This window comes from Microcaecilia unicolor, chromosome 10, assembly GCF_901765095.1.
Source record: "Microcaecilia unicolor chromosome 10, aMicUni1.1, whole genome shotgun sequence".
NCBI classification, from domain to species: domain Eukaryota; kingdom Metazoa; phylum Chordata; class Amphibia; order Gymnophiona; family Siphonopidae; genus Microcaecilia; species Microcaecilia unicolor.
Genome location: NC_044040.1, coordinates 114888632 through 114915388, shown reverse-complemented (window position 1 = coordinate 114915388; position 26757 = coordinate 114888632). Strand labels below are relative to the sequence as shown.

Below are 26757 nucleotides of genomic sequence, written 5' to 3'. Positions count from 1 at the left end.
AGTGGATAGAGCACCGTGGACAAAGGTGGACAAAGCCATGGGACCGGACGGGATCCACCCCAGAATATTGAGGGAGCTCAGAGAGGTTCTGGCGGGTCCTCTTAAAGATTTGTTTAATAAATCCTTGGAGACAGGAGAGGTTCTGAGGGATTGGAGAATGGCGGATGTGGTCCCTCTTCACAAAAGTGGTGATAGGGAAGAAGCTGGAAACTACAGGCCGGTAAGCCTCACTTCGGTTATTGGAAAAGTAATGGAAGCGATGCTGAAGGAAAGGATAGTGAATTCCCTGGAAGCCAATAAGTTGCAAGATCCGAGACAACATGCTTTTACCAGAGGGAAATCGTGCCAAACGAATCTCATTGAATTCTTTGATTGGGTAACTGGAGAATTGAATCATCGACATGCTATAGACGTAATCTACTTAGATTTTAGCAAAGCTTTTGACACGGTTCCCCACAGGAGGCTATTAAATAAACTCGATAGGCTGAAGATAGGTCCCGAAGTGGTGAACTGGATTAGGAACTGGTTGACGGACAGACGACAGAGGGTGGTGGTAAATGGAGTTCGCTCGGAGGAGGGAAAGGTGAGTAGTGGAGTGCCTCAGGGATCGATGCTGGGGCTGATTCTGTTCAATATATTTGTGAGTGACATTGCCGTAGGGTTAGAAGGTAAAGTTTGCCTATTTGCGGATGATACTAAGATTTGCAACAGAGCGGACACCCGGGAGGGAGTGGAAAGCATGAAAAAGGATCTGAGGAAGCTAGAAGAATGGTCTAAGGTTTGGCAATTAAAATTCAATGCGAAGAAATGCAGAGTGATGAACTTAGGGAGTAGAAACCCAAGAGAGACTTATGTGTTAGACGGTGAGAGTCTGATAGGTACTGAGGGGGAGAGGGATCTTGGGGTGATAGTATCCGAGGATCTGAAGGCGACGAAACAGTGTGACAAGGCGGTGGCCGTAGCGAGAAGGTTACTAGGCTGTATAGAGAGAGATGTGATCAGCAGAAGAAAGGAAGTGTTGATGCCCCTGTACAAGTCGTTGGTGAGGCCCCACCTGGAGTATTGTGTTCAGTTTTGGAGGCCATACCTTGCGAAGGATGTTAAAAAAATGGAAGCGGTGCAAAGAAAAGCTACAAGAATGGTATGGGATTTGCGTTCCAAGACGTATGAAGAGAGACTTGCTGACCTGAACATTGTAAAGAGGAGGTGGAACGATCTAGGGGACAAGAAGAGAAAAGGAGAGAAGGAGACTACAAATCCCAACATGCACTAAAGGAACCCAGTGGTAGGAGAGGGTACGTGCATTCCCGAGAGTCACCAGAGGAGGGCTGCAGGGAAAGGAGTAAGGCCGAGTCTCCAACCTGGTGGAGGAGGTGGTGGGACAAGTGGGCGGAGAAAGAAAAGATACAAAAGATCCTTAATGAAGAAAAGGGGAGGCAGCTGAGGGAAGGGCGGGGTGAGGAGAATATGGACTGGGCTCCTGAAAAGGGGGAGGAGGAGGCGGACCCATGCCCGATGGAACTGACTGAACCGGAGAATGCCCAGGGAGAGCCGATGGACTTTTCAGTGCTGGCTCAGCGAAAGCCCGGGAGATAACGGATGCCAAAGTGGGTCCAAGCGGGAGGAGGTCAGGTGAGAGTGTGACTGACCAAGAGGGTGGAGGCCCTTGGCTTTGTTCCCGCGCAGAGCCAGAGCGAGAGAGAGAGAGAGGTACGGCGTGAAGGACTTGTTACGTGTTTGAAAAGCTAAAGAAGGACTGGGCTGCGGCTCATGGGTTTTGGTTTCACAAGAGACACTTACCTGTGAAGAGAGAACAGGCCAGAAGTTTAATGTGGGGTGTTTTTTTTTTACTACAACTCTCCAGGAGAGGGAGAGGGGAAGCAGCCGAGAAACCCGGGACTGTAGTATTGATTTGTTTTTTGTGGCAAAGTTTTCCTCTTCTAAGAGGTAGAGGGGAAGTAGCTGCTGAAGCCTGGGCTGTGTATCGCCCGGCTTGAAGAGAGTAAAAGTGTTGAGGACTGGGACTTGAATAAAAAGCCAGACCAAACGAGAGACTCTCTTTCTATCCCCTGAACAGTTTTCTTTGTGTTTTTTTTTTGAATTGAACTGTACCTGAATTTGTTTGTGATTTTTGGAGCTGCGACGGATGAGTTAAGGAGGAGCGAGCTTACAACATACATACCCTGGAGGAAAGGAGGAACAGGGGTGATATGATACAGAGGTTCAAATATTTGAAAGATATTAATCCGCAAACAAATCTTTTCCGGAGATGGGAAGGCGGTAGAACGAGAGGACATGAAATGAGGTTGAAGGGGGGCAGCTTCAGGAAAGATGTCAAGAAGTATTTTTTCACAGAGAGGGTGGTGGATGCTTGGAATGCCCTCCCGCGGGAGGTGGTGGAGATGAAAATGGTAACGGAATTCAAACATGCGTGGGATATGCATAAAGGAATCCTGTGCAGAAGGAATGGATCCTCAGAAGCTTAGCCGAAATTGGGTGGTGGAGCAGGTGGGGGGAAGAGGGGTTGGTGGTTGGGAGGCGAGGATAGTGGAGGGCAGACTTATACGGTCTGTGCCAGAGCCGGTGATGGGAGGCGGGACTGGTGGTTGGGAGGCGGGAAGTACTGCTGGGCAGACTTGTACAGTCTGTGCCCTGAATAAGGCAGGTACAAATCAAGGTAAGGTATACACATATGTTTGTCTTGTTGGGCAGACTGGATGGACCGTGCAGGTCTTTTTCTGCCGTCATCTACTATGTACTATGTAATGTGTATGACTTACCTTGATTTGTACCTGTCTTTTTCAGGGCACAGACCGTATAAGTCTGCCCAGCAGGATTCTCCGCCTCCCAACCACCAGTCCCGCCTCCCATCACCGGCTCTGGCACAGACCATATAAGTCTGCCCTCCACTATCCTCGCCTCCCAACCACCAACCCCTCTTCCCCCCACCTGCTCCGCCACCCAATTTCGGCTAAGCCAAATCAATTCCTAATGGCAAAGGACGTCCTAAGAACCTCACCAGAGGCCCCTTTTATTTGAAATACTGTTCTCTCAGCGTGTGATTTACGGAGGTTTACAGCCAGCTGCCTACTAATCTTATTCTATTCCTTGTAGCTGGGTAGTCGCAGCTTTTCATTAAGGAAGTCAAGATACTCGGAAAACAATGTGTCTAAGTGCAGGCTTGCAGACTGCAAATCTCTATAAATTCGAGAGGATCCTGTTTGCTTATGCTGGGTTTCCAACTCCCTGATCCGGTTCCTCCACTGCAGTGTAGCGGCCTCCCTCTGTCACTTTAAGCAGCCGGACCGCCGCATAAAGTATCCCTTTCATACTGCTCTCAGGGCGTCCCAAATCACTGCAAGGGAAGGACCAGAGTCCAAATTAAATTGTAGGTATTCCTTAAGTAGTTTGATATATTCTTTACAAGTGTAGTCGTCCTAAAGAAATGTATTATTAAACGTCCAATGTCTAAATGAACAATCTTCAGGGAAAGTAGTGATAGTAAGAGTACATGGGGCGTGATCCGAGAAAGTGATATTCCCTATCTTTGCTTCAAGAACATTCCCTCCCAATAATTTATCCAAAAAGCGAAAATCAATCCATGAATAAGAAGCATGGACTGGTGAATAAAAGGAATAGTCCCGATCAAGGGGGTGACAATCTCTCCAAGAGTCAAATAACCTGAGGTCATTCAGAAAAGATCCCAAGTGTCTAGCAAGGACCCGGTCATCAGATGAAATAGGGCCATTGTGGTCTAGTTCTTTATTTAAGGATGTGTTGAAATCTCCACCCAGGAGAAGATGGCGCCCCAGTAGAGTCTGTATGTTCCTCTTAAGCAATTGTAAAAAAGGGGCCTGCCTATGTTAGGCCATAAATAGATCCAAAAGTGTATTCACGAGCATCCATTTCCACCCAGGCAAGAATAAATTGCCCTGCAGGGTCTTGCTTCACCTGTTGAATCTGTATGGGTATACTACTGTGAAAAAGCAATGCTACTCCACGCTTCTTATAGTTAGTAATATCGAATGCAAAGAGTATTTTAGAGTAGGCAGCATGATGGAAGAGATGCTCATAAACACGTTTCAAGTGGATCTCCTGAAGCATCACTATCAGGCTTATTTTCAAAAGAGAAGGGCGCATATCTTTCGACACAAATCGGGAGATGGGTGTCCTTCTCCCAGAGTCGCCCAAATCGGCATAATCGAAAGCCGATTTTGGGCATCTTCAACTGCTTTCCGTTGCGGGGACGATCAAAGTTCCCAGGGGTGTGTCGGAAGCATAGTGAAGGCAGGACTGGGGCATGCCTAACACACGGGCGTCCTCGACCGATAATGGAAAAAAGAAGGGCATCCCTGACGAGCACTTGGGTGACTTTACTTGGTCCATTTTTTTCTTGCGACCAAGCCTCAAAAAGGTGCCAGAACTGACCAGATGACCACCGGAGGGAATCGGGGATGACCTCCCCTTACTCCCCCCAGTGGTCACTAACACCCTCCCACCCTAAAAAAAACTTTTAAAATATTTTTTGCCAGCCTCTATGCCAACCTCAAATGTCATACCTAGCTCCCTGACAGGAGTATGCAGGTCCCTGGAGCAGTTTTAGTGGGTACTGCAGTGCACTTCAGGCAGGCCCATCCCCCCCTACCTGCTACACTTGTGGTGGTAAATGTGAGCCCTTCAGAAACCCACTGTACCCACATGTAGGTGCCCACCTTCACCTCTTAGGGCTATGGTAGTGTTGTACAGTTGTGGGTAGTGGGTTTCGTGGGGAGGGGGGGTTGGGGGGCTCAGCACCCAAGGTAAGGGAGCTATGCACCTGGGAGCAATTTCTGAAGTCCACTGCTGTGTCCCCTAGGGTGCCTGGTTGGTGTCCTGGCACGTCAGGGAAACCAGTGCATTACGAATGCTGGCTCCTCCCATGACCAAATGGCTTGGATTTGGTTGTTTCTGAGATGGGTGTCCTTGGTTTCCATTATGGCTGAAACTTGGGGACGACCATCTGTAAGGTCAACCTAAATTTCTCGATTTGGGCGTCCCCAACTGTATTATCGAAATGAAAGATGGACAGCCATCTTGTTTCAATAATACAGGTTTCCCCGCCCCTTCGCCGGGACGTCCTGCGAGGACGTCCTCAGGAAAACTTGGGCGCCCCTTTTGATTATGCCCCTCCATGTGAGGTGTCGTAGATAATTCATGACATATCAATTGCCTTTTTCTTGGAACGTTTAGGCCCTTTACATTCAGGGTTAGTATCTTCAAATTAGTAACCATAGACGGTAAAAGTCTCTAAAGAAATGCATAGAAGGCAATGTGAAAGTCCCCCTCCCCCACTCCTCTTCCCTCCCCTTCCCCCAGAAATAATCCAAGAAAAAAACATCCAGCATGCCGAAGTAATAGGCCACCATGCTGTATCCCCAGAAAGGCCAAAAAACCCTGACAACCCCCACCCGGTACCCCTAGCCCCGCCCATATAATACCAAAAAACAGAAAGAAAATAGAAACATTGTCCTCTCTCACTCAGATCATGCAACGCTGTCCAAGTAGGAAGGTGAAACAGGTTGTAGCAAGAATCCAAGTATAGCTCAGGGTGGGGCAGTGGTCACAGTCAAGCGTAGCTTCTTGGCTTTGTTGAAGACTTGCTGCCATTGACACACTTTATCTCGAGCCCTCAATTCGGTAGGTGTAGGCATATGAAGCACATTTTCAAAGCACTTAGCCTCCCAAAGTTCCATAGAAACCTATGGAACTTTGGGAGGCTAAGTGCTTTGAAAATATGCTATTATAGTCTCAGGCGCTGCAATGCTGCCATTTTCAGAATCTGCCATGCAGTAGCTATGGTGCGCACTTTGTGTTGCTTCCCTGCCACCGTGAAACATAACGCAAAAGGAAAGGCCCATCTATATTTAAAATTGTGAGTTCCTAGGGCATCCAGTATAGGCCGCATGGCACGACATTGCTGTAGTGTGTAGGCTGAAAGGTATTGATAGAGACTGTTGCATCGTTAAAAACTAAATCTTTTGCCAGTGGAGCCGGGCGGGAAGATGGCCGCCATCTAGAGAGCTCCGCCACACCGCACATGGGACTTCCATCCCCCCACCTACTAGACCCCCCCCCCCCCCCCGCAACAACCCGGTGTTACCCGAAGCTCCCCAGGACAAAAAGGTACCTCCAGAGGTCCGCCAACGCGCCCCGCAGCACTGCAATTGAAGTTGCTTGCACCGCATGTGCCATGATCCAAGATGGCAGCCGGAGGAACAGCAGGACGGATGGATGGGAGACAACAACGCGGGTGAGCAGTGGGCGACGGACGACCCCCGGGGCCGGGTATCGGGGAGCTTGAAGGAGTGATAACACAGCGGGAGCTGCACAGCTGACAACACCTTCCTTTTTCCCCTCCCCCCCCCACCCCCCCGACGAAAGAGCACAGAAGGGAACGTTAGAGACGTCAGATTGCCTTGTAACAAATCCCCATTATCGGGGGAGAGGTGAACTCAAGCCCGCAACAGAGCAGAAAACAGGTGCTGCACTAATAGCTCCTTTAATTCAAGAGAGTCTACCGCTGCAGCTCTATTGAACTTTCCAGTTGAGATAGCAGAGGCCAGTGGAGAGGATCTGTGCCATTACCAATATTACAGCACAGACTTGTCAGTGCTGAGTACAATTAGGAGTTTGGTACCTAGTTTGCAGTAACCATACAACTATATGAAGTGACGCAGTAACTATCACTGGCAACGGGATATACTGCACATTCACCACCCCCAGGTAAAGGTGCCCGCACCACAAGGTCGACGCGCTGAGCCTAGCAGAGGGGTGAAACACGTGCTGTATGGAGCAATATCTGAGACCCAAGTCTGCTGGTACAACTCGAAGCGGCACTAAATACGATAAAGGGAAAACCCCTCCATCACCCCCAGGGGCCAAGATGGCAGAAGGGAAGCTTGAAAAGCTTGGTGATTTCTCTGATAAACAACTAGCACAGATCACCATGGCAGTAAGTGCCACACTCAACCCAAGATTTGATTTACTAGAACGCCAAATGAGCAGCCTAGAAGCTACTATGGCAGACACAGTGAAGCGACTAGGAGAGGCGGAAAGCAGAATCTTAGTCTTGGAAGATACCAGGGCGCAGAATGTCCAAGATGTCAGCCGGATGATGGAACAACTCAAGGCGCAGCAAGACAAGATCGAAGACATGGAGAATAGAGCATGGAGATGCAACCTGCGGATTGTTGGCCTGCCAGAAGCAATCCCCGAGAAGTCACTGGGGCACCTGCTGGAACAATGGCTTAAAAAAGAACTGGCCCTGTCAGACAGCTATGGAGAACTGTGCATAGAAAGGGTCCATAGGCTGGGCCGTTGGCAACAAGGGCAACAAAGACCCAGATTGGTGATAATCAAAGTGCACAACTACCTGCATAAAGAAGAAATTATGAGGGGCTTTCGACTGAAAAGGGACATTTTGAGATATGACGGGGCCCAGATAAAAATCTTTCAAGATTACTCGGCAGGAGTACAAGAGCAAAGACCCCGGTTTCATCCGCTTTGTACAACACTGGTAAACAGAAAAGCAAGATTTATGCTGCTTTATCCGGCTGTTTTGAAGATCCAACACGAAAATAGATGGCGTTCTTTCCACTCGGTCCCGGAGGCCCAACAGTTTATAGATACTGAACTGCAGGCGCCAGATGTTGCACCGCCTTGATTACATGTCCTGAAGACTCTTGCTAGAGTAAAGGTTTTTGCACCATCTTCAACCTCGCGAGAAAGTGGCGATGGTGTGAACTATTAAGGTTATATAATTCTTGTTTATGCAAATGTTGATAAAGTGTTACCATGCTCTATGTTCCAGTAGTATTAGCGGCTGTTGAGGGAGCTCTTATACCAAAGTACTATACTAGATCTGACTTGATCGGCCGGGGGGGGTAACTCCCGCTAAGGTAGGGGGGGTTGAAGGGATGGGGCGGAGGGGGACCCTCGTAGCGGTGCCATGTCACCTGGAAGGAGAGAAGTTATGGATAGGGTGAAGAGGGAGGGGGGTTCAGGCAACGGGATGGGTAATGGGTGGGGAAGACGGAGATCTGAAGAGAATCAATGTCCAGGGAGGGAGGGCTCCAGATATACATGGGATGGGTCTCCTAAACAGGTCATGCAAAAGAAGGAACATATCTGTATGCTTCTGATTGAGGGAGTGAGGAGGAAGGGGCAATATTTACAGCTGCTGGGGAAGGGCTGGGACCCAGGGGCTGAGTCTTCTGAGATTATTCTCATGGAGTTAGTATGCCCACGCGATAGCACACTGTAAATTAGTCACCTGGAATGTGGGAGGCATTACGTCTCCCATTAAAAGCAAAAAGATCCTGGCATATTTAAAACACCTCAATGCGGATATAGCATGTCTGCAGGAAACGAAATTGACAGCTGCAGAGCATGAAAAGCTTAAACAGGGTTGGGTAGGCCAGGTGATCTATGCATCCCCAGATGGGCGGAGAGGGGGAGTAGCAGTCTGCATTCACCGGCGACTGGCCTGCACGGTAGAAACAGTTCTCCAGGATCCTAAGGGGTGATTCCTTCTGGTTAAATTGTGGTTACAGGGGAGGGAACTATATCTGCTAAATGTCTACGCTCCCACCCCTCCTGACAACTCCTTCTTCCCCGGATTATTAAGGCGACTGCTCCCTTATGAAGGCAAACACTTGATATGAATGTACTGATAGACCCCAAGATAGATTATTCAGGGGAGGGAGGCAGAGGGATGGAGGGTCGAAGGGGGTCACAGATGCTAAAAGAATTTACCAATTCCCTCTCTGTGGTAGATGCATGGCGGAATCTGCACCCTGACTTAAGAGATTACACGCATCGGTCCAGGGTGCATGGGACATGGGGACGAATAGACTATATATTCATTTCAACAGCCTTGTTCCATTGTGTCCGAGACACCAAAATCGAAGAAATTCTGATATCCGACCATAGTCCTGTCTGGTTGGAGTTGGAGGCCCCAGGTAGTTTCCAGCCGGCCAGACAGTGGAGGTTTCCTTACTACTTAGTAAAAGATAATCCTTTCAAAAATTCTTGGTGAAAAAGTGGGAACAATATGAATTGTTTAACAGAGAACATAAATCGAACTCCCAATTGTTCTGGTGCACTGGTAAAGCGGTACTCCGAGGGGACCTGATAGCGTATGTAGCAAATAAACGGAAAAAGAATGCAGCTAGCCTTTTGCATCTGAATAGGCAATTACAGAAGGCTAGACGCCGTTACACGGAGTGGCAAACCGCAGCTAACAGTGAGGCCTTCTTGTCTGTGCAGGCTGCTGTCAACTCCCTGTTGCATGAAAGAACGTTAAAGAATAGGATCTTTCAAAAATATAGGTTCCATAGATTTGGAAAAAGAGCAGGGGGCATGCTGGCTCGGATAGTCCGGAAACGAGGAGGGGGCAGAGCTATATCGGTTCTGAAAGAAAAGATGGGAGGCCTTACCAATGACCCAGATAGGATCCTTCAAATACTGCAGGACCATTTCGCTCAGCTATACAGTGCCGACCGGCCTGTCGGGGAGGCACACATGAGTGACTTCCTCAACAGGGCACAAATGCCAAAGCTAGGAGAGTTAGAGATAGCACGCCTAGAGGCCCCTATCCAGCTTAAGGAACTATCAGAGGCAATAAAAGGGTTAAAATCTTTCTCGGCACCAGGGGTGGATGGGTATCCGGGAGAATTTTATAAACTGTTACAACCCCAATTGCTATGCCCGCTATTTGAATATCACCAGGCAGTAATACAGGAAGGGAAATTTCCATTGTATGAAAATACTGCCTGCATATCACTACTGCTGAAGCCGGGGAAAAGCATAGAGGAGTCAGAATCCTATAGGCCTATCTCGCTAATTAATGTTGACATCAAACTCTTAGCAAAGATTTTGGCCACACGGCTCAACACTTGTCTCCTCAGTGTGATTGAGCCCGCACAAGTGGGATTCATCCCCAGGAGGCACTCTGTATTGCATATTCGGAGAGTCTTACTGGCAATGGTGCAATGCCGGCATGAGGAGAACCCTGGGATTTTGGTGAGCCTCGATGCCACCAAGGCTTTTGACAGGGTCGGGTGGAATTTCTTGTTTTATATGCTGGATTGGATAGGAATCCCTGCCGGAGTGAAGCAAGCAATTGAGGCTTTATATACTGGTATTGAAGCATATGTAACAGCAAACGGGGGGCTCTCAATGAGGTTTCAGATAGGCAGGGGAACGCGTCAGGGCTGCCCCTTATCCCCACTCCTGTTCGATTTAACACTGGAACCACTATTACGTCTTCTAAATTACGACCCAAGAATCAAGGGAGTACGGTTGGGAGAGCAGGAGGTCCAAGCTCTGGCCTATGCCGACGACGTCCTCCTGGTTCTGATCAACCCGCAGGAGTCCTTTGAGGCTGCCCTGACATTGATCAAGGAGTACGGACGGCTGTCGGGGTTCGGCCTTAACCTTTCCAAATCTTGTGCGATGCCCATGGATACTGATACCAAATTATGCTGGCAAGGGGAGGCTCCACTTAGATGGGAGACAACAAAAATGAAATACTTAGGGGTGTACATTTCTAGTGACGGGTCCTCCATGTACAGAGATAACATAGGCCCATTGATAGAGATGACTAGAAACAAACTGTCCATGTGGAAGGAATTGCCACTTACAATTTGGGGTAGAATAGCATTATTCAATATGGTGGTTGCTCCTAGGTGGTTATATGTCTTTCAACAATTACCACTGTTCTTGAAACGCAAAGAAGAAAAGCTGTTGCAGCGCCAGATACAAATGTATCTATGGCAGGGGAAGAAACCCAGAATACCTTACCATCAGATGATAGCCCCAAGGGGAGAGGGGTGGCATGGGGCTCTTAAATATCAAATTTCTGGCAATTGCAAGTTCCATGAGACATATAAATGACTGGTATCGGGGGACATCTGATTTCTCTATTACACCGGTGGAGACCTCGGTGTTCCCAGATATACATTTCAGCCATTTGCTCCACTCCGGGACTCCCCTGCCTACTGCAGCATTTCAGAGACACCCTCTTTTGAAATCTTTCAGGGAAACTTGGAGGTGGATGTGCAGACGTTATCACTTCTCCTCCCGTACATCCCCTTGGTTATCAATATGCGACAATCCAGCATTTCCACCAGGCCAAGGGGTTAGCATATTTAGCAGATGGGCACAAAGGGGGATTGTATACCTGGCACATATAGTCACAGAACAGGGACAAATTCTCCCATACCTAGAACTTCAGTCCCGGTATGGGATTCCCCCGACACATCAATGTTGCTTCCCTAGAGTGGACAGACCTAACAGAAGATGTGGTGGAGGTTCTCTCAGAAGAGTTTACTCTGGGAGCGCAGCTTCCAGTACCACTGAGATTCCACCAACAACAACTTAAGGATACGACAGCAGAATTAGATTTCCGACAGCTCACGTGGGAGTGGTCAAGGGATTTGGGCTGTACATTTATAGAAGAAGAGTGTAGATCATATTTGAAATCTATCTACAAGCAGCGGCTTTCCATACCACAGAGAGAGAGGCTATATCGATGGCTGTTGAGAACACATATATCTCCTCACAGAGCACAAAGGGCGGGGTTTGCTGCCGAAGGAACCTGCCCAAAATGCAATCAAGGTGCGGCCACTTTGGGGCATATGTTCTGGAGTTGTCCCTTTGTGGAGCGGTTCTGGAGGCAGGTTGTGAGGGGGGTAGACCAATTATGGAATTGTACCCTTGTTTGTGAACCTTTAATTTTATTTAATAATTTTAAGTACACTGCAGAACCCCCGGAGGGCTTTAGGGCATTTGCAAAGATGGCCATGTATTTTGGAATAACTACAATTTTGCAATTTTGGAGAGCAAAGGAAATACCCCCTCTACAGATATGGCGCGCACAGTTAGTGAAACAAATGAGAATAGACCGGTGTGGAGTGACTGATTTGGAAAGCCCCGCGGGCGTTAGGTTTAGGGCACAATGGGAGGTGCTTTGGGTCACTCTTCCGTCCAGAGCACGAAGTCTATTGCTGAAGTTTTGATTCTTCCCTGGTGCCCCGTGGGTCCGGTCACTAAGCAGAGAGCCTGTTGATAGCGGTGCAGGTTGTATAATACCTACTGATAAGAGGGGCCTCTGGTCCAGACCGCATCACTCTGACAGTATAAAACCTTTTTAGGCATACAGTATGCAATGAGAGACACCATCACATTTGACATTGACCACTGAGAGACCCGAACAACATGAATAGTTGAACTCACAATGGAGCAAGGGGGGGGGGGGGAGGGTAGAGAGGGACGGGTAGGGTAGGTCGGTAGGGGGGGATACACCTTAGGGTTAATATAGTTTAGGTAACTCACACACGTTGCAGTGAAATAAAAGAGTTTATTCTAGAGTAATCTAACCAGATGATTGTTAGCTGTTGCTCTCGTTATACTTGTAATATTGGAGTGTGACAATGTACAAGGAATATCAGTGGGTACTAAGAGGGTGGGGGGAGGGAGAAAATACAAATGCCACACTGTAACTTGATATGTTGATTGAATTTGTTGGATGACAATTTTTGTATGTATCTTCTTCGACAAGGAACTGTCTAATTGTCAGTTACAATCAATAAAAATGATTTAAACATAAAAAAAAACCTAAATCTTTCTTTTGGCGTGCCAACAAGTGCTCCTTCTCTGAGTATTTTGAAAAGTGTACCACAATGTCTCTTGGTTTATTATTAGGTGGAGTTCCCAGAGCTTAATTGGCCCTTTCGATTTCCTGGACCGGCTCTTGAGAGAGTATCTGAATACAAAGTTCGTGCACTACACTCTTGATATCCTCCTGGTCCCCCACTTCAGGTACTCCCCAGAAGCGGAGATTCTTTCGTCTCCCCCCCGATTTTCCATATCGTCCAGTTTGTATTGCAGCGCTTCTGACTGAATAGCAAAACTGTCCTCGTGTTGACGCATTTGCTAAAATGGTCTCCACGTGCTCGTCCACCTGTGCCTCAAGGACTTCAATACAAGCGCCTATGTCTTTCATCTCACCATGTTTCTATATGCTCCACAATGTCAGCCTTCATATGTGATAAGTCTTTATGGAGGTCCAGCATAAGGCGCTTAAAGTGTGGGTCACGGGAACTGCGCACTTCACGCTCCGAGCCTGCTGAGTCTGACTCGGTAGCTGTTTCCCATAGAGGGGAGGCATGGTGTGAGCTCGCTTTTGGTAGGCGCTGGCTTCCCAACGCTCTGGTTTTGATATCTGACCCCTTTGATTTCTGCGACATACTCACAGCTCTTTGTGTTGCCAAGACTTATCAAGTGAGAGAGGATATTCTTACTTTTAGGTAAGGAGGAGGAGTGGCCTAGTGGTTAGGGTGGTGGACTTTGGTCCTGAGGAACTGAGTTCAATTCCCACTTCAGGCACAGGCAGCTCCTTGTGACTCTGGGCAAGTCACCTAACCCTCCATTGCCCCATGTAAGCCGCATTGAGCCTGCCATGAGTGGGAAAGCGCGGGGTAGATATATAACAAAAATAAAAATATTGGCTGGGCAAGCCAGGAGCCCCAGGATCAGGCTGCCATTTCAGTCAGTGACGTCACCGGAAGTCCCCCAGCCATTCTTTTTTTTTTTTTTTTTTTTTTTAATTTTATTTTTACTAATTTCAATACAGTATACAAGAAAAAAGATTTCTTGAACAGAAAGAACAATGTCACAAATCCTTAAAGAAAAATTATTATAGTTAACAAAGAGGGGCATAATCGAACGGGGGACCCAAGTTTTCATGAGGGCGTCCTCGCAGGATGGCCCGTAAAGGGGTGGGGCAACGCGTATTATCGAAACAAGATGGATGTCCATCTTTTGTTTCGATAATACGGTCGGGGACGCCCAAATCATGAAATTTAGGTCGACCTTAGAGATGGTCGTCCTCGGTTTTCGGTGATAACGGAAACCGAGGACGCCCATCTCAGAAACAACCAAATCCAAGCCATTTGGTTGTGAGAGGAGCCAGCATTCGTAGTTCACTGGTCCCCCTCACATGCCAGGATACCAACCGGGCAACCTGGGGGGGGCACTGCAGTGGACTTCAGAAATTGCTTCCAGGTGCATAGCTCCCTTACCTTGGGTGCTGAGCCCCCCAAACCCACTCCCTACAACTGTACACCACTACCATAGCCCTTAGGGATGAAGGGGGGCACCTACATGTGGGTACAGTGGGTTTTGGAGGGCTCACATTTACCACCACAAGTTTAATAGGAGGGGGGATGGGCCTGGGTCCGCCTGCCTGAAGTACACTGCACTCACTACAACTGCTCCAGGTACCTGCATATTGCTGCGATGGACCTGAGTATGGCAATTCTTTTTTTATGGTGGGAGGGGGTTAGTGACCACTGGGGGAATAAGGGGAGGTGATCCCCGATTCCCTCCGGTGGTCATCTGGTCAATTCGGGCACCGTTTTGGGGACTTTTTCGTGAAACCAAGTGTTCGTCAGGGCCACCCTTCTTTTTTCCATTATCGGTCGAGGACACCCATGTGTTAGGCATGCCCCAGTCCCGCCTTCGCTATGCTTCCGACATGCCCTTGGGAACTGGTCGTCCTCGCAACGGAAAGCAGTTGAGGATGCCCAAAAAATGGTTGAGGGTCTGGCAGTTAAAATTTAATACTAACTTATTCTGGGGTAGCTGATAGTTCTGGTTTCACAATTCTCCAAGGACAAGCTTGTTCTCACATGTGGGACGGCGGCCCCAAGAACGGAGATTTTCCAGCAAAATCTTCACAAACTTTGCGACAGCCAGCAAAGTGCGAGATGGACGCACCGCACATGCGCGGCCATTCCTGCCTAGTTTTTTCTCTTCCGCAGTGGAGAGTGGCTGCGTGTCGGTCTCTCTCCCTCAGGTCCCAGGAAAAATCTTAGGCGTCTTTCACGAGTTTTTATCGCTTTCTTTTTGTTTCACGTCGCCTTTTGTTTTCTTTTTATTCCAGCTTTAAAAAAAAATGGAACCCTCTTTCTTCTTTAGTTTTTGTCCCTTGGTAAGTTTCTTTTCGCTTTCGTTGCGGCCTTCTTGGGCCGCACGTCCACGGTACTCCTTTTTTGTGCCCTTTGTTGGCACAATCAAGCCGTTTGATTTCGCCGCCGCGATTTTTCCGCTGATGTCATCGAAGCCTCCCAGCGGCTTCAAGAATTGTGCTCGGTGCCAGTGGTCTATCTCAGGCACTGACCCGCACTCCTGGTGTATCCAGTGCCTTGGGCACGACCATCGCCCAGACACTTGCAAGTTGTGTCTGAGCTTGAAAAAGCGGACACAGGCGTCGAGAAGAGCTCTTCGGGGCCATCTTTTTGGAGCTCCGACTGATTCCTCAGCGCCAACATCGACACCGGTACCGAGGTCGGCGGCGTCGATATCGGCACCTGGGATGGCATCGACATCAGGAGCGCAGGTAATGGCTTTCCGAACTTCACCTTTAGCTGGGAGTAGTGAGCCGTCGAGTGGGTCTCCACCTGTCTCGAAGGTTCCTGCTGTGCAGGCCCACCGGGACCGGCCGATGTCGGACCCGACCCCGAGGAGGCATGTGGATTCCACGTCCTCGTCGGTACCGAGGAGTACCGGTGATGTGCTTCGAGCAAAGGCGAAGAAGCATCGGCACCTGTCTCCCTCAAGGCACGGTACTGGGAGCTCAGGGGGATCGAAGGATTCAGCACCCAGAAAGCGTCGATGCCGGGAGGAGCATTCACCCTCCATACAAGAGGTGTCGGTGCGTCGATCTTCGGACAACCCGGTACCGCCTCCCAGACCTTCACAGATTCTGACTTCGACTCCGGTACCGGCCCCACAGTCTTCCTCGACAGCGACTTTGGAGGAGAGCATTCGAGCCATTTTTCCGGGTCTCCTGGAAGGGCTGCTGCATCAGTCTGTTCCGGTACTGGGGGTGCTTCCGCCCTCGGTACCGTCGATGGAAGCGGCGGCTGGCTCTGTGCCTGTGGTGAAGTCCCCGAAGCCGGTACCGCTTGCAGCATCGGCCTCGGCTGCCACCCAGGTCGACTCCCCATCGTCGTTGGAGGGTGCTTCATCACCACCAGCATGGGAGTCGACTTCTCGTCATTGCCATAGGAGACATGGTTCCTCGGCGTCGAGACGGGCTCAGTTTTGGACTGTAGTTCAAGAACTCTTGTCCAATACCAAGGAGGATGCCTCCTGGGATGAAGGGGAAGACCCCAGATATTTCTCTTCTGAGGAGCCTTGTGGTCTTCCTTCTGATCCTACTCCTTCACCTGTGCGGAAGCTTTCTCCTCCGGAGAGTCTTTCCTTCTCCTCCTTTGTCCGGGAAATGTCTGTGGTCATTCCCTTCCCTGTGGTAAATGAGGATGAGCCCAGGAATGAGATGCTCGAGGTCCTTGACTATCCTTTGCCACCTAAGGAGTCATCCACTGCCCCTCTGCATAATGTCCTTAAGGAGACATTGCTGAGGAATTGGATGAAACCATTATCTAATCCCACCACTCCCAAGAAAGCAGAGTCTCAGTATCGGATCCATGGAGAAACATGAGTTGATGAGGTCACAGTTACCTCACGACTCTGCGGTTGTGGATTCCGCTCTCAAGAGAGCCAGAAGTACTAGAAATTTTGCCTCGGCACCCCCGGGGCGAGAAGCTAGGACTTTAGACTCTTTTCGGAGGGAGGCCTACCAGCCCTCTATGCTCATGTTCAAAATTCAGTCCTACCAGCTCTACACGAGCATTCAAATGCGGAACAATGTTAAGCAACTGGCGGACTTGGTGGATAAGCTCCCTCCAGAGCACGCCAGGCCTTTTCAGGAGGTGGTCAGGCAGCTGAAGGCGTGTCGTAAATTCCTGTCCAGGGGTGCTTATGACACTTTTGATGTTGCATCCAGGTCCGCTTCTCAAGGTATAGTGATGCGCAGACTCTCATGGCTGCGTGCCTCTGACCTGGACAATCGGACCCAGCAGCGGCTTGCGGATGTTCCTTGCCAGGGGGGATAATATTTTTGGCGAGAAGGTCGAGCAGGTGGTAGAGCAGCTCCACCAGCGGGAAACCGCTCTCGACAAACTCTCCCACCGAGCACCTTCAGCATTTACCTCAACAGGTAGACGGTTTTTCAGGGGAAGGAGGACTGCTCCCTATGCTTACAATAAACGTAGGTACAATCCACCTTCTTGACAGCCTTCTCAGGCTCAGCCCAAGTGCGCTCATTTGCATCAACAGCGTGCGCCCAGACAGGCCCCTGCAGCTCCCCAGCAAAAGCAAGGGACGGGCTTTTGACTGGCTCCAGCTGAGCATAGCTGCCATAAACGTACCTGTGCTGGACGATCTGCCAGTCGGAGGGAGGTTAAAATTTTTTCACCAAAGGTGGCCTCTCATAACCTCCGACCAGTGGGTTCTTCAAATAGTCCGGTTAGGGTACTCCCTCAATTTGATCTCTACTCCTCCAAATTGCCCACTGGGAGCTCAGTCCTTCAGCTTCCAGCACAGGCAGGTACTTGCAGAGGAACTCTCCGCCCTTCTCAGTGCCAATGTGGTCCAGCCTGTTCCACCAGGGCAAGAAGGGCTGGGATTCTATTCCAGGTACTTCCTTGTGCAAAAGAAAACAGGGGGAATGCATCCCATCCTAGACCTAAGGACCCTGAACAAATTCCTGCTCCGAGAAAAGTTCAGGATGGTTTCCCTGGGCACCCTTCTTCCCATGATTCAGAAAAACGACTGGCTATGCTCTCTGGACTTAAAGGATGCTTATACACACATCCTGATACTTCCCGCTCACAGGAAGTATCTTCGATTCCATCTGGGAACACAGCATTTTCAGTATTGTGTGCTACCCTTTGGTCTTGCATCTGCGCCCAGGATCTTTACAAAATGCCTGGCAGTTGTTGCAGTGTCGCTACGCAGACTGGAAGTGCATGTGCTCCCTTATCTCGACGATTGGCTGGTGAAGAACACCTCAGAGGCAGGAGCTCTACAGTCCATGCAGATGACTCTCAAACTCCTGGAGCTACTCGGGTTTGTTATAAATTGTCCAAAGTCCCATCTCCTTCCAGTTCAACAATTCATAGGAGCTGTGCTGAATTCTCAGACAGCTCGGGCCTACCTTCATGAGGAGAGGGCAGACAATCTTCTGTCCCTGGTTTCCTGGGCCAGAGCATCTCAGCAGATCACAGATCGGCAGATGTTGAGACTTCTTGGCCATAAGACCTCCATAGTTCATGTGACGCCCATGGCACGCCTTCATATGAGATCTGCTCAATGGACCCTAGCTTCCCAGTGGTATCAAGCTGCAGGGAATCTAGAGGATGTGATCCAGCTGTCCACCGATTTTCACAATTCACTTCGGTGGTGGACAATTTGATCCAATTTGACCTTGGGACGTCCCTTCCAAATTCCTCAGCCTCAAAACGTGCTGACCACGGATGCATCTCTCCTGGGGTGGGGGGCTCATGTAGATGGGCTCCACACTCAGGGAGCTTGGTCCCTCCAGGAATCAGGTCTGCAGATCAATCTCCTGGAGTTGCGAGCGTTTTGGAACGCTCTAAAGTCTTTCAGGGATGGCTGTCCAATCAAATTGTTCAAATTCAGACAACCAGGTTGCCATGTATTACGTCAACAAGCAGGAGGGCACCGGATCTCACCCCCCTGTGTCGGGAAGCCGTCCAGATGTGGCTTTGGGCTCGTCTTCATGCCATGATTCTCCAGGCCACGTATCTGGCGGGCTTAAACAACAGTCTGGCCGACATTGAGCAGGATAATGCAACCTCAGGAGTGGTCGCTCAATTCGGGCATAGCTCACTACTACTACTACTACTACTTATCATTTCTATAGCGCTACTAGACATACGCAGCGCTGTACACTTGGACATGAAGAGACAGTCCCTGCTCGACAGAGCTTACAATCTAATTAGGACAGCCAAACAGGACAAAATAAGGGATAAGGACAAAGGGTAGCAAGATTCCATGCAGAATCCCAAAGAGTAGCAACATTCCGGAATCCCAAAGAGGAGCAAATAAGGGAAAAGGACAAAGAGTAGCAACATTCTGGAATCCCAAAGAGCAGCAAGATTCCGGAATTCCAAAGAGTAGCAAATAAGGGACATCTTTCCCACCAAAACTCTCTATGCTTATCCTGTAACCCATTCCCCTCCTGCCTCTTCTACCCTCACCAGGTCTTCTGGGAATGGGGCACCCCCTCGGTGGATCTTTTTGCCACTCAGCTCAATTACAGGGGTGTTCCCAAAGTTAGGCAGTGTTATTGAATAGGATCATTTACATGCCCAACTGCCATTAATTGCAAGTCAGCATTTATACCACATTTCAGCAGACTTAAGTCCTCATTCTCAAAGTTGGGTGCAGGAATCCATGCTAAGTGCTATTCTATAAAGGTTGAATAGCACTAAGCAATCTTTATAGAATTAGCACTTTGTGCAGATCTTAATGGCACATAACTGGGCGCCATTTACTGAAACTGGCCCATTGAGACTCTGGAGTTCTGCCTGTCTCTCGGGTGCATGGAACAGGCAGTGTTTTTGAGAAACCTACTCTAGAGATTCTGGATATCAACTTTCTACCTAAAAGCCCTCATTTGGGTTCCAGAACCACCTAAAAGCCTACATTTTGGCTTCCAGAATCTCTCTCCTACACTTTCCTGTGTCACTGGTGGTACCCACATGTACCAAGATAGCTGGCACCTCCCCAGCACTGTGTAAAATCTTATCTAGGTGACATATGAGGTCTACTACCTTTGCACCAGGGAGGCAAGTTACCCTAGTAGTCCTCATGTCCACCATCCACCCAGCTATCTACGTGCCTACTGATTGAATCACCAACTACAATGGCTGTCCTAACCCTTCCCTCCTCAGCATATGCCCTTGGGGACGCATCTGCTGTGCAAAAGGATTACATCACTCAGAGGGCAGGTCTTGGTGAATCCTTTCAGGTGACCTTTCGCCTTCATGGCAGCATAGAGGCTGCAGACTGGAAGTGGGACTTTTCTGTTGTGTACCTGAAGATCTCCTCTGTTTACCACTGTCTGCCTCATCTAATCCAAGTCTGCTACTCTAGCTTCCAGGGATCAGTATTAGAGAGATGCACGGGAATGGGGATTGCTTGAATCCTGTGAGGATGGAAGAAGTTGCCATGGGATTCCCATGGGAGTATAGTCAAAATCTCTGGTGACTCCAGAATGAGATTTGAAATTCACTGAGAGAGGCAACTGGAGCACCAAAATGAAGCTTGGAAAGTATGGAGAGAGAGGTGGTTGGAGCACCAGAATGAGGCTTGGAACACTCATTGTTTGAATAGCGTATACCATCTAAAAAAAACCACGGGAGGCTATTGGGGTTGGGAGGAAACAGAGGGCTGTGAGCAAGTAAAAAATAGCCTTGAATCCTGCGGGTATAGGTGGGGCTGGAGGAGATTAATTGTGGGGATGGGATGGAATGGATCTTAGCGGGTGCGGGTAGGTATGGGTTAGAGTCCATTGGGGATGGGTGAAATTTCTGTCCCTGTGCAACTTTCTAATCAGTATCATTCCCTGAGTGCTAGGAGCTCTTTGCGCTGAGTGCACTCATACAACCTCTCTGCAACTGGGAGATAATCATATATGTGACACTCAATGCAAAAGACTTAATATTTTATCATCCTCACTTTAATATTCCCTTAATCTCTTGTTTGTCCTGTTTGTCAGTCCTAATTAGATTGTAAGCTCTGTCGAGCAGGGACTGTCTCTTCATGTTCAAGTGTACAGCACTGCGTACGTCTAGTAGCGCTTTAGAAATGATAAGTAGTAGTAGTAGTTAATAGCCCCCCCCCCCCATCTCACTGCTGAACTGCTGCCTGTATCTTCATACTGGTGGGCTGTTAACTTAGGTTACTAAGGGGCCCGTCAAATTGGCACTACCACCCGGCTACCGCATGCCCTGAGCGGTAATTTCATTTTTGGCACGTGCCCCAAACACACGGTAGAAAATATTTTCTATTTTCTACCATTTGGCACTACGCGTATTGAACACTTACTGCCCGGTTAGCGCATGAGACCTTACTGCTAAATCAATGGGTGGTGGTCTCAGGCCAAAAATGAACGTGCACTGGTTTTAAGTTTGCCGCATGTCCATTTTCCAGCACAAAAAAAAGATGTATTTTTTCCACGCTCGCTGAAGAAATGGAGCAGCGTGTGTCCAAAACACACACCTTCACAAGCGCAGGCCACTTTTAGGCACACCGTAGTAAAAGGGAGTAAGGGTATGTAAACTGAAATAAACTAATTATATGTTATGCTGTATTAAGTTTTTCTAAGGGACCTAATACATTGTAATACTAAGAACTAATTACTAGCTGATGAAGATGCCCCAGTTAAAACACTCTTACTGGGTGTGAAAAGGCCTGGGGTGGGTGGAAGTGGAGCGGTGGGAGTCAAGCACTAACCAGTAACTTTAATAACTGCTATGATAAGCTCTGCTTTTTAGAAGTCAAACGCTAACCAGTGATTTTAGTAAGTTTTTGTCAGCAACTTACTAAAGTTGCGCAGCAATACCAACACAGCCCATTCACTCTGAATGGGCTGTGTTGGCATTACTGCGCCAGAAACTAGCGCTGCTTTGTAAAAAAAAGGGGGGGGGGCAGTTAATGACTATACAAAAAAAAACCTAACAGCAAAGTTTGGAGAAAGAAAAGACAGGTTTTGACATTTCCTAAAAGTAGCTCTCATGCCTCAACACTACTTACTAGCAGTGCTACAGAAAATTTAACTATTAGACTTTGAAATGTTTTAATCTTCACTGAATGAGTCAGCATTGCTGACCATGCACTTTTCTTATTTTTTGTCTGGTGCTGCTACTGCTGTGAGTTCTTCCTGTAGATATACAGTGGTGGAAATAAGTATTTGATCCCTTGCTGATTTTGTAAGTTTGCCCACTGACAAAGACATGAGCAGCCCATAATTGAAGGGTAGGTTATTGGTAACAGTGAGAGATAGCACATCACAAATTAAATCCGGAAAATCACATTGTGGAAAGTATATGAATTTATTTGCATTCTGCAGAGGGAAATAAGTATTTGATCCCCCACCAACCAGTAAGAGATCTGGCCCCTACAGACCAGGTAGATGCTCCAAATCAACTCGTTACCTGCATGACAGACAGCTGTCGGCAATGGTCACCTGTATGAAAGACACCTGTCCACAGACTCAGTGAATCAGTCAGACTCTAACCTCTACAAAATGGCCAAGAGCAAGGAGCTGTCTAAGGATGTCAGGGACAAGATCATACACCTGCACAAGGCTGGAATGGGCTACAAAACCATCAGTAAGACGCTGGGCGAGAAGGAGACAACTGTTGGTGCCATAGTAAGAAAATGGAAGAAGTACAAAATGACTGTCAATCGACAAAGATCTGGGGCTCCACGTAAAATCTCACCTCGTGGGGTATCCTTGATCATGAGGAAGGTTAGAAATCAGCCTACAACTACAAGGGGGGAACTTGTCAATGATCTCAAGGCAGCTGGGACCACTGTCACCACGAAAACCATTGGTAACACATTACGACATAACGGATTGCAATCCTGCAGTGCCCGCAAGGTCCCCCTGCTCCGGAAGGCACATGTGACGGCCCGTCTGAAGTTTGCCAGTGAACACCTGGATGATGCCGAGAGTGATTGGGAGAAGGTGCTGTGGTCAGATGAGACAAAAATTGAGCTCTTTGGCATGAACTCAACTCGCCGTGTTTGGAGGAAGAGAAATGCTGCCTATGACCCAAAGAACACCGTCCCCACTGTCAAGCATGGAGGTGGAAATGTTATGTTTTGGGGGTGTTTCTCTGCTAAGGGCACAGGACTACTTCACCGCATCAATGGGAGAATGGATGGGGCCATGTACCGTACAATTCTGAGTGACAACCTCCTTCCCTCCGCCAGGGCCTTAAAAATGGGTCGTGGCTGGGTCTTCCAGCACGACAATGACCCAAAACATACAGCCAAGGCAACAAAGGAGTGGCTCAGGAAGAAGCACATTAGGGTCATGGAGTGGCCTAGCCAGTCACCAGACCTTAATCCCATTGAAAACTTATGGAGGGAGCTGAAGCTGCGAGTTGCCAAGCGACAGCCCAGAACTCTTAATGATTTAGAGATGATCTGCAAAGAGGAGTGGACCAAAATTCCTCCTGACGTGTGCAAACCTCATCATCAACTACAGAAGACGTCTGACCGCTGTGCTTGCCAACAAGGGTTTTGCCACCAAGTATTAGGTCTTGTTTGCCAGAGGGATTAAATACTTATTTCCCTCTGCAGAATGCAAATAAATTCATATACTTTCCACAATGTGATTTTCCGGATTTAATTTGTGATGTGCTATCTCTCACTGTTACCAATAACCTACCCTTCAATTATGGGCTGCTCATGTCTTTGTCAGTGGGCAAACTTACAAAATCAGCAAGGGATCAAATACTTATTTCCACCACTGTAGCATGAGGCAACATGCACAGGTTTGCACTGTTGAAATAAGTGTGTGTTGTTGGTGATAATTGCAGGCAGCAGCAGCATCAGCATCTTGGAAGTCCTAAAAACATAAAACCTCTGCATGCTAAATTAGCACAGGAAGAATACACTACTTGTTGCTCAATTGGTTGTTGGTTAACAAACTGTTAGTGTCTAGATTCTTAAACCAAATATATGTATACCGTGTCTAGTAATTATTCTGAAAATTTGTTGGTAAATCCATAGGAGCACAGCTAGCTACCTCCAGGGACTGAGTAGATTGTCCGCTATATGTTTTCACTAGTCGTAAAGCCCGTCAAAACGGGCGACATTTTTGTTGTGAAAAATGTAATGAATTAGCCAAGGCAAGAAATGAGAGTTCCTCGGAGTGTGTATGTTTGAGAGAGTGTGTGTGAGAGTGACTGTGTGAGAGAGAGTGAATGTGCGAGTGTGTGTGTGTGTGTGTGTGTGTGTGTGACAGAGAGAGAGTGAGACTGGGTGCGAGTGTATTTGTGAGAATGAGTATGTGTGAGTGCGTATGTGAGACTCAGTGAGAGTGTGTTTCACACAGATACAGTGTGTGAGACAGAGAGAGTGTGAGAGTATGTGTGCGATACACGGACTGTCTGTGAGACCGAGAGAGTGTATGAGACAGAGAGAGTGTGTGAGTGACTGTGACACATAGAGAGTGAATGTGATACAATGTGAGAGACAGTGTGTGAGAGTGAGAGAAAGGCACTGACTGTGAGAGTGTGTGAGTGTGTGTGCGTGACAGAGATACCTCCCCTCTCCCTCTCTGGTGTGAGGACCCCCCTCCCCCCCTGGTGTCAGGACCTCCCTCTCCCCCCTCCCTCTGTGGTGTCAGGACCCCCCATCTCCCCTCCCTCTCTCGTGTAAGGACCTCCCTCTCTGCCCCTCTTTCTCTGGTGTCAGGACCCCCCTCTCCCTCCTTCTCTGGTATCAGGACCTCCCTCCGTCTCTGGTGTCAGGACCCCTCCCTCTCTCTGGTGTCAGGACCCCCCTTCCCCCCTCCCTCTCTAGTGTCAGGACCCCCTCCCTCTCTCTCTCTCTCTCTCTCTCTCGCTCTGGTGTCAGGACCCCTCCCTCCTTCCCTCCCTCTCAATTTATGCCCTCACTCTCTAAAGGGACCGAGAGCCGCGTGTCACCCGATGCATCAAACATGGAGCTGCTGCTGAGCTCCGATGCACGGGAAAGTTCCGGGCTTGCCGAAGCCGCCACACATCAAAGCAACTTGCGCCACACACTCCCGCTGCGTTCTTCCGCAGCGGGAGCAACGCTTCACCGGGACGCAGAACAGCGTGCCAGCGTCAGAGGTACTGGGTGCATTTTATCAGCGGCAGCGTAGATACTGGGAGGTAGCGGCAGCGAAGTGGGTGTAGTCGGGAGAGAGCTGTAAGAACTGCTCATACTGTCCCCGCATATCCCTGCAGCAGGTATGGAGGCATGGGAGAGAGGTGTGACGTGCCACGCATGCGCAGCACGTCGGTCACTCTTCATTTATATAGTAGGATACTTTGACTGCACTAGTCATGAGTATGATTGTACTTGACTACTCATACTAAACCTTTTCCATATCCTTTTCTCATAGGTGCCAGAGTTGATTCTGCAGGTTCCAGTAGGGTTGAAACAACATGAACTTGTAGTTTGCACTGTTACTTTCCTTGCAACGCTTTTTTCTTCTGTTTTTGTCCTTGCTGCAGTATGGAAGTATGGGCAGTTTTACATCTAACTGCTTCTTCTGTCAGTACTCAGTACAAGAAGATGGTGGAAATAAACAGGTTTGAAACATGACACTGCAAGGCCACTAAAGCCATAGGATTCAGAAGTCGTATTAGTTTTGTCAGTGCAGCACACCATGAAGCACTTCAGTGAGAGCCCTCTTGGAAAATTAATAGCCTAGAATGATTACTGCAAGGGTAAAATGGCAGCATTTTCTATTTTCTCTATTAATGGTTACATGCTAACCATGCACTATCAACTTGAAGCAATATAGCTGTACTAACCGATTAGCACAGAACACACCTACTCTGTACCCTCAGACCCGTTCCAGCACTAAAAAAAATTCTGCACTCGCACATCCAAAAATGATCGCACAGCAAGCCCTTTTGTGTTGCGGTAAGTTCGCATTAGTGCTTACCACAGCTTAGTAAAAGGACCCCTATATTTCTGTATGCTTTGTCTGTTAATATTTTATGAAACATAGCCATGTTAAGTTCTGTTAGTGATTGCATTTGAGTATTTATTTTTAATAATAATTTTGTCTGTATTTTTGTTAACTTTTTATTTTTTTGTGATTTTTATCTGTTGGTGGCATTTCTGTTGTAACTTTTGTTTTTTAAATGTTTTCACCTCTGCTTCCTCTCACCAGAAGTGCATGACTTCAAGAATAATGCACAGTATATCAAAATGATTGAGAGAATGCCTTTTATCTTCAATGCAATAACTCCGTTAAGTAACTTTTCTTTGTATAACCTAAGATCAGACACCATTAATGGTGGGGAAAGACTAGCAAATGTAACAGGGAAGGATTGTCATGGAGTGAGGGGAAGGGGAAAAGAAAGGAAAGCAGACAAGAAAAGTCCAGTAGGGTCCCCAGGAAAGGAAGAAAAACCCAAGAAAAATGGCCTTTACTACTGAGTTCTGGAACAGCCAAAAGCACTGAGAGGAGGTAGGCATGAAACAAACCCCAGAAAACTAGCCAAACACACAGCTTAGGGAATACAGATAAGCACCTTGAGAGTTGTAGTTGCAGGGACTATTTCTTGCAGATAGGTAGATTAGTTATTAGCTGTAGAAGGTGACCAAAACCATTTTTTTTTCAGATTCGACCAAAACTGAATTTGAAGCTTGGCCCCTAGCTTAGCTGAAATTGGGTGGCGGAGCAGGTGGGGGGAAGAGGGGGTGGTGGTTGGGAAGCAAGGATAGGGGAGGGCAGACTTATACGGTCTGTACCAGAGCCGGTGATGGGAGGCGGGACTGGTGGTTGGGAGGCGGGAAATACTGCTGGGCAGACTTATATGGTCTGTGCCCTGAAAAGGACAGGTACAAATTCAATTCAAGGTAAGGTATACACATATGAGTTTGTCTTGGGCAGACTGGATGGACCATGCAGGTCTTTTTCTGCCGTCATCTACTATGTTACTATGTAAGAACATCCCCCACTCTCTCCATTGCCATCCCTCCTCCTCCCTCCACTCCAAAAAGGAGCCCGGCCCCCTCCCTCCTGCCCTGAACAGTAGGAATCCCTCTCCCCAACCTGAA

At 48.3% G+C, this 26757-nt stretch overlaps 1 protein-coding gene across 1 annotated transcript in view; it reads left to right on the top strand.

The window, feature by feature from the left end:
- Positions 1-25792, top strand: part of PIGX (phosphatidylinositol glycan anchor biosynthesis class X) — a 369667-nt gene extending 343875 nt beyond the window's left edge. The window contains exon 6 of the mRNA XM_030216215.1: positions 25085-25792. Within this exon, the coding sequence (XP_030072075.1) occupies positions 25085-25225 (141 nt within the window). The 3' untranslated portion in view covers positions 25226-25792. The remainder of the gene's footprint in view (positions 1-25084) is intronic.
- Positions 25793-26757: the final 965 nt, after the last annotated feature.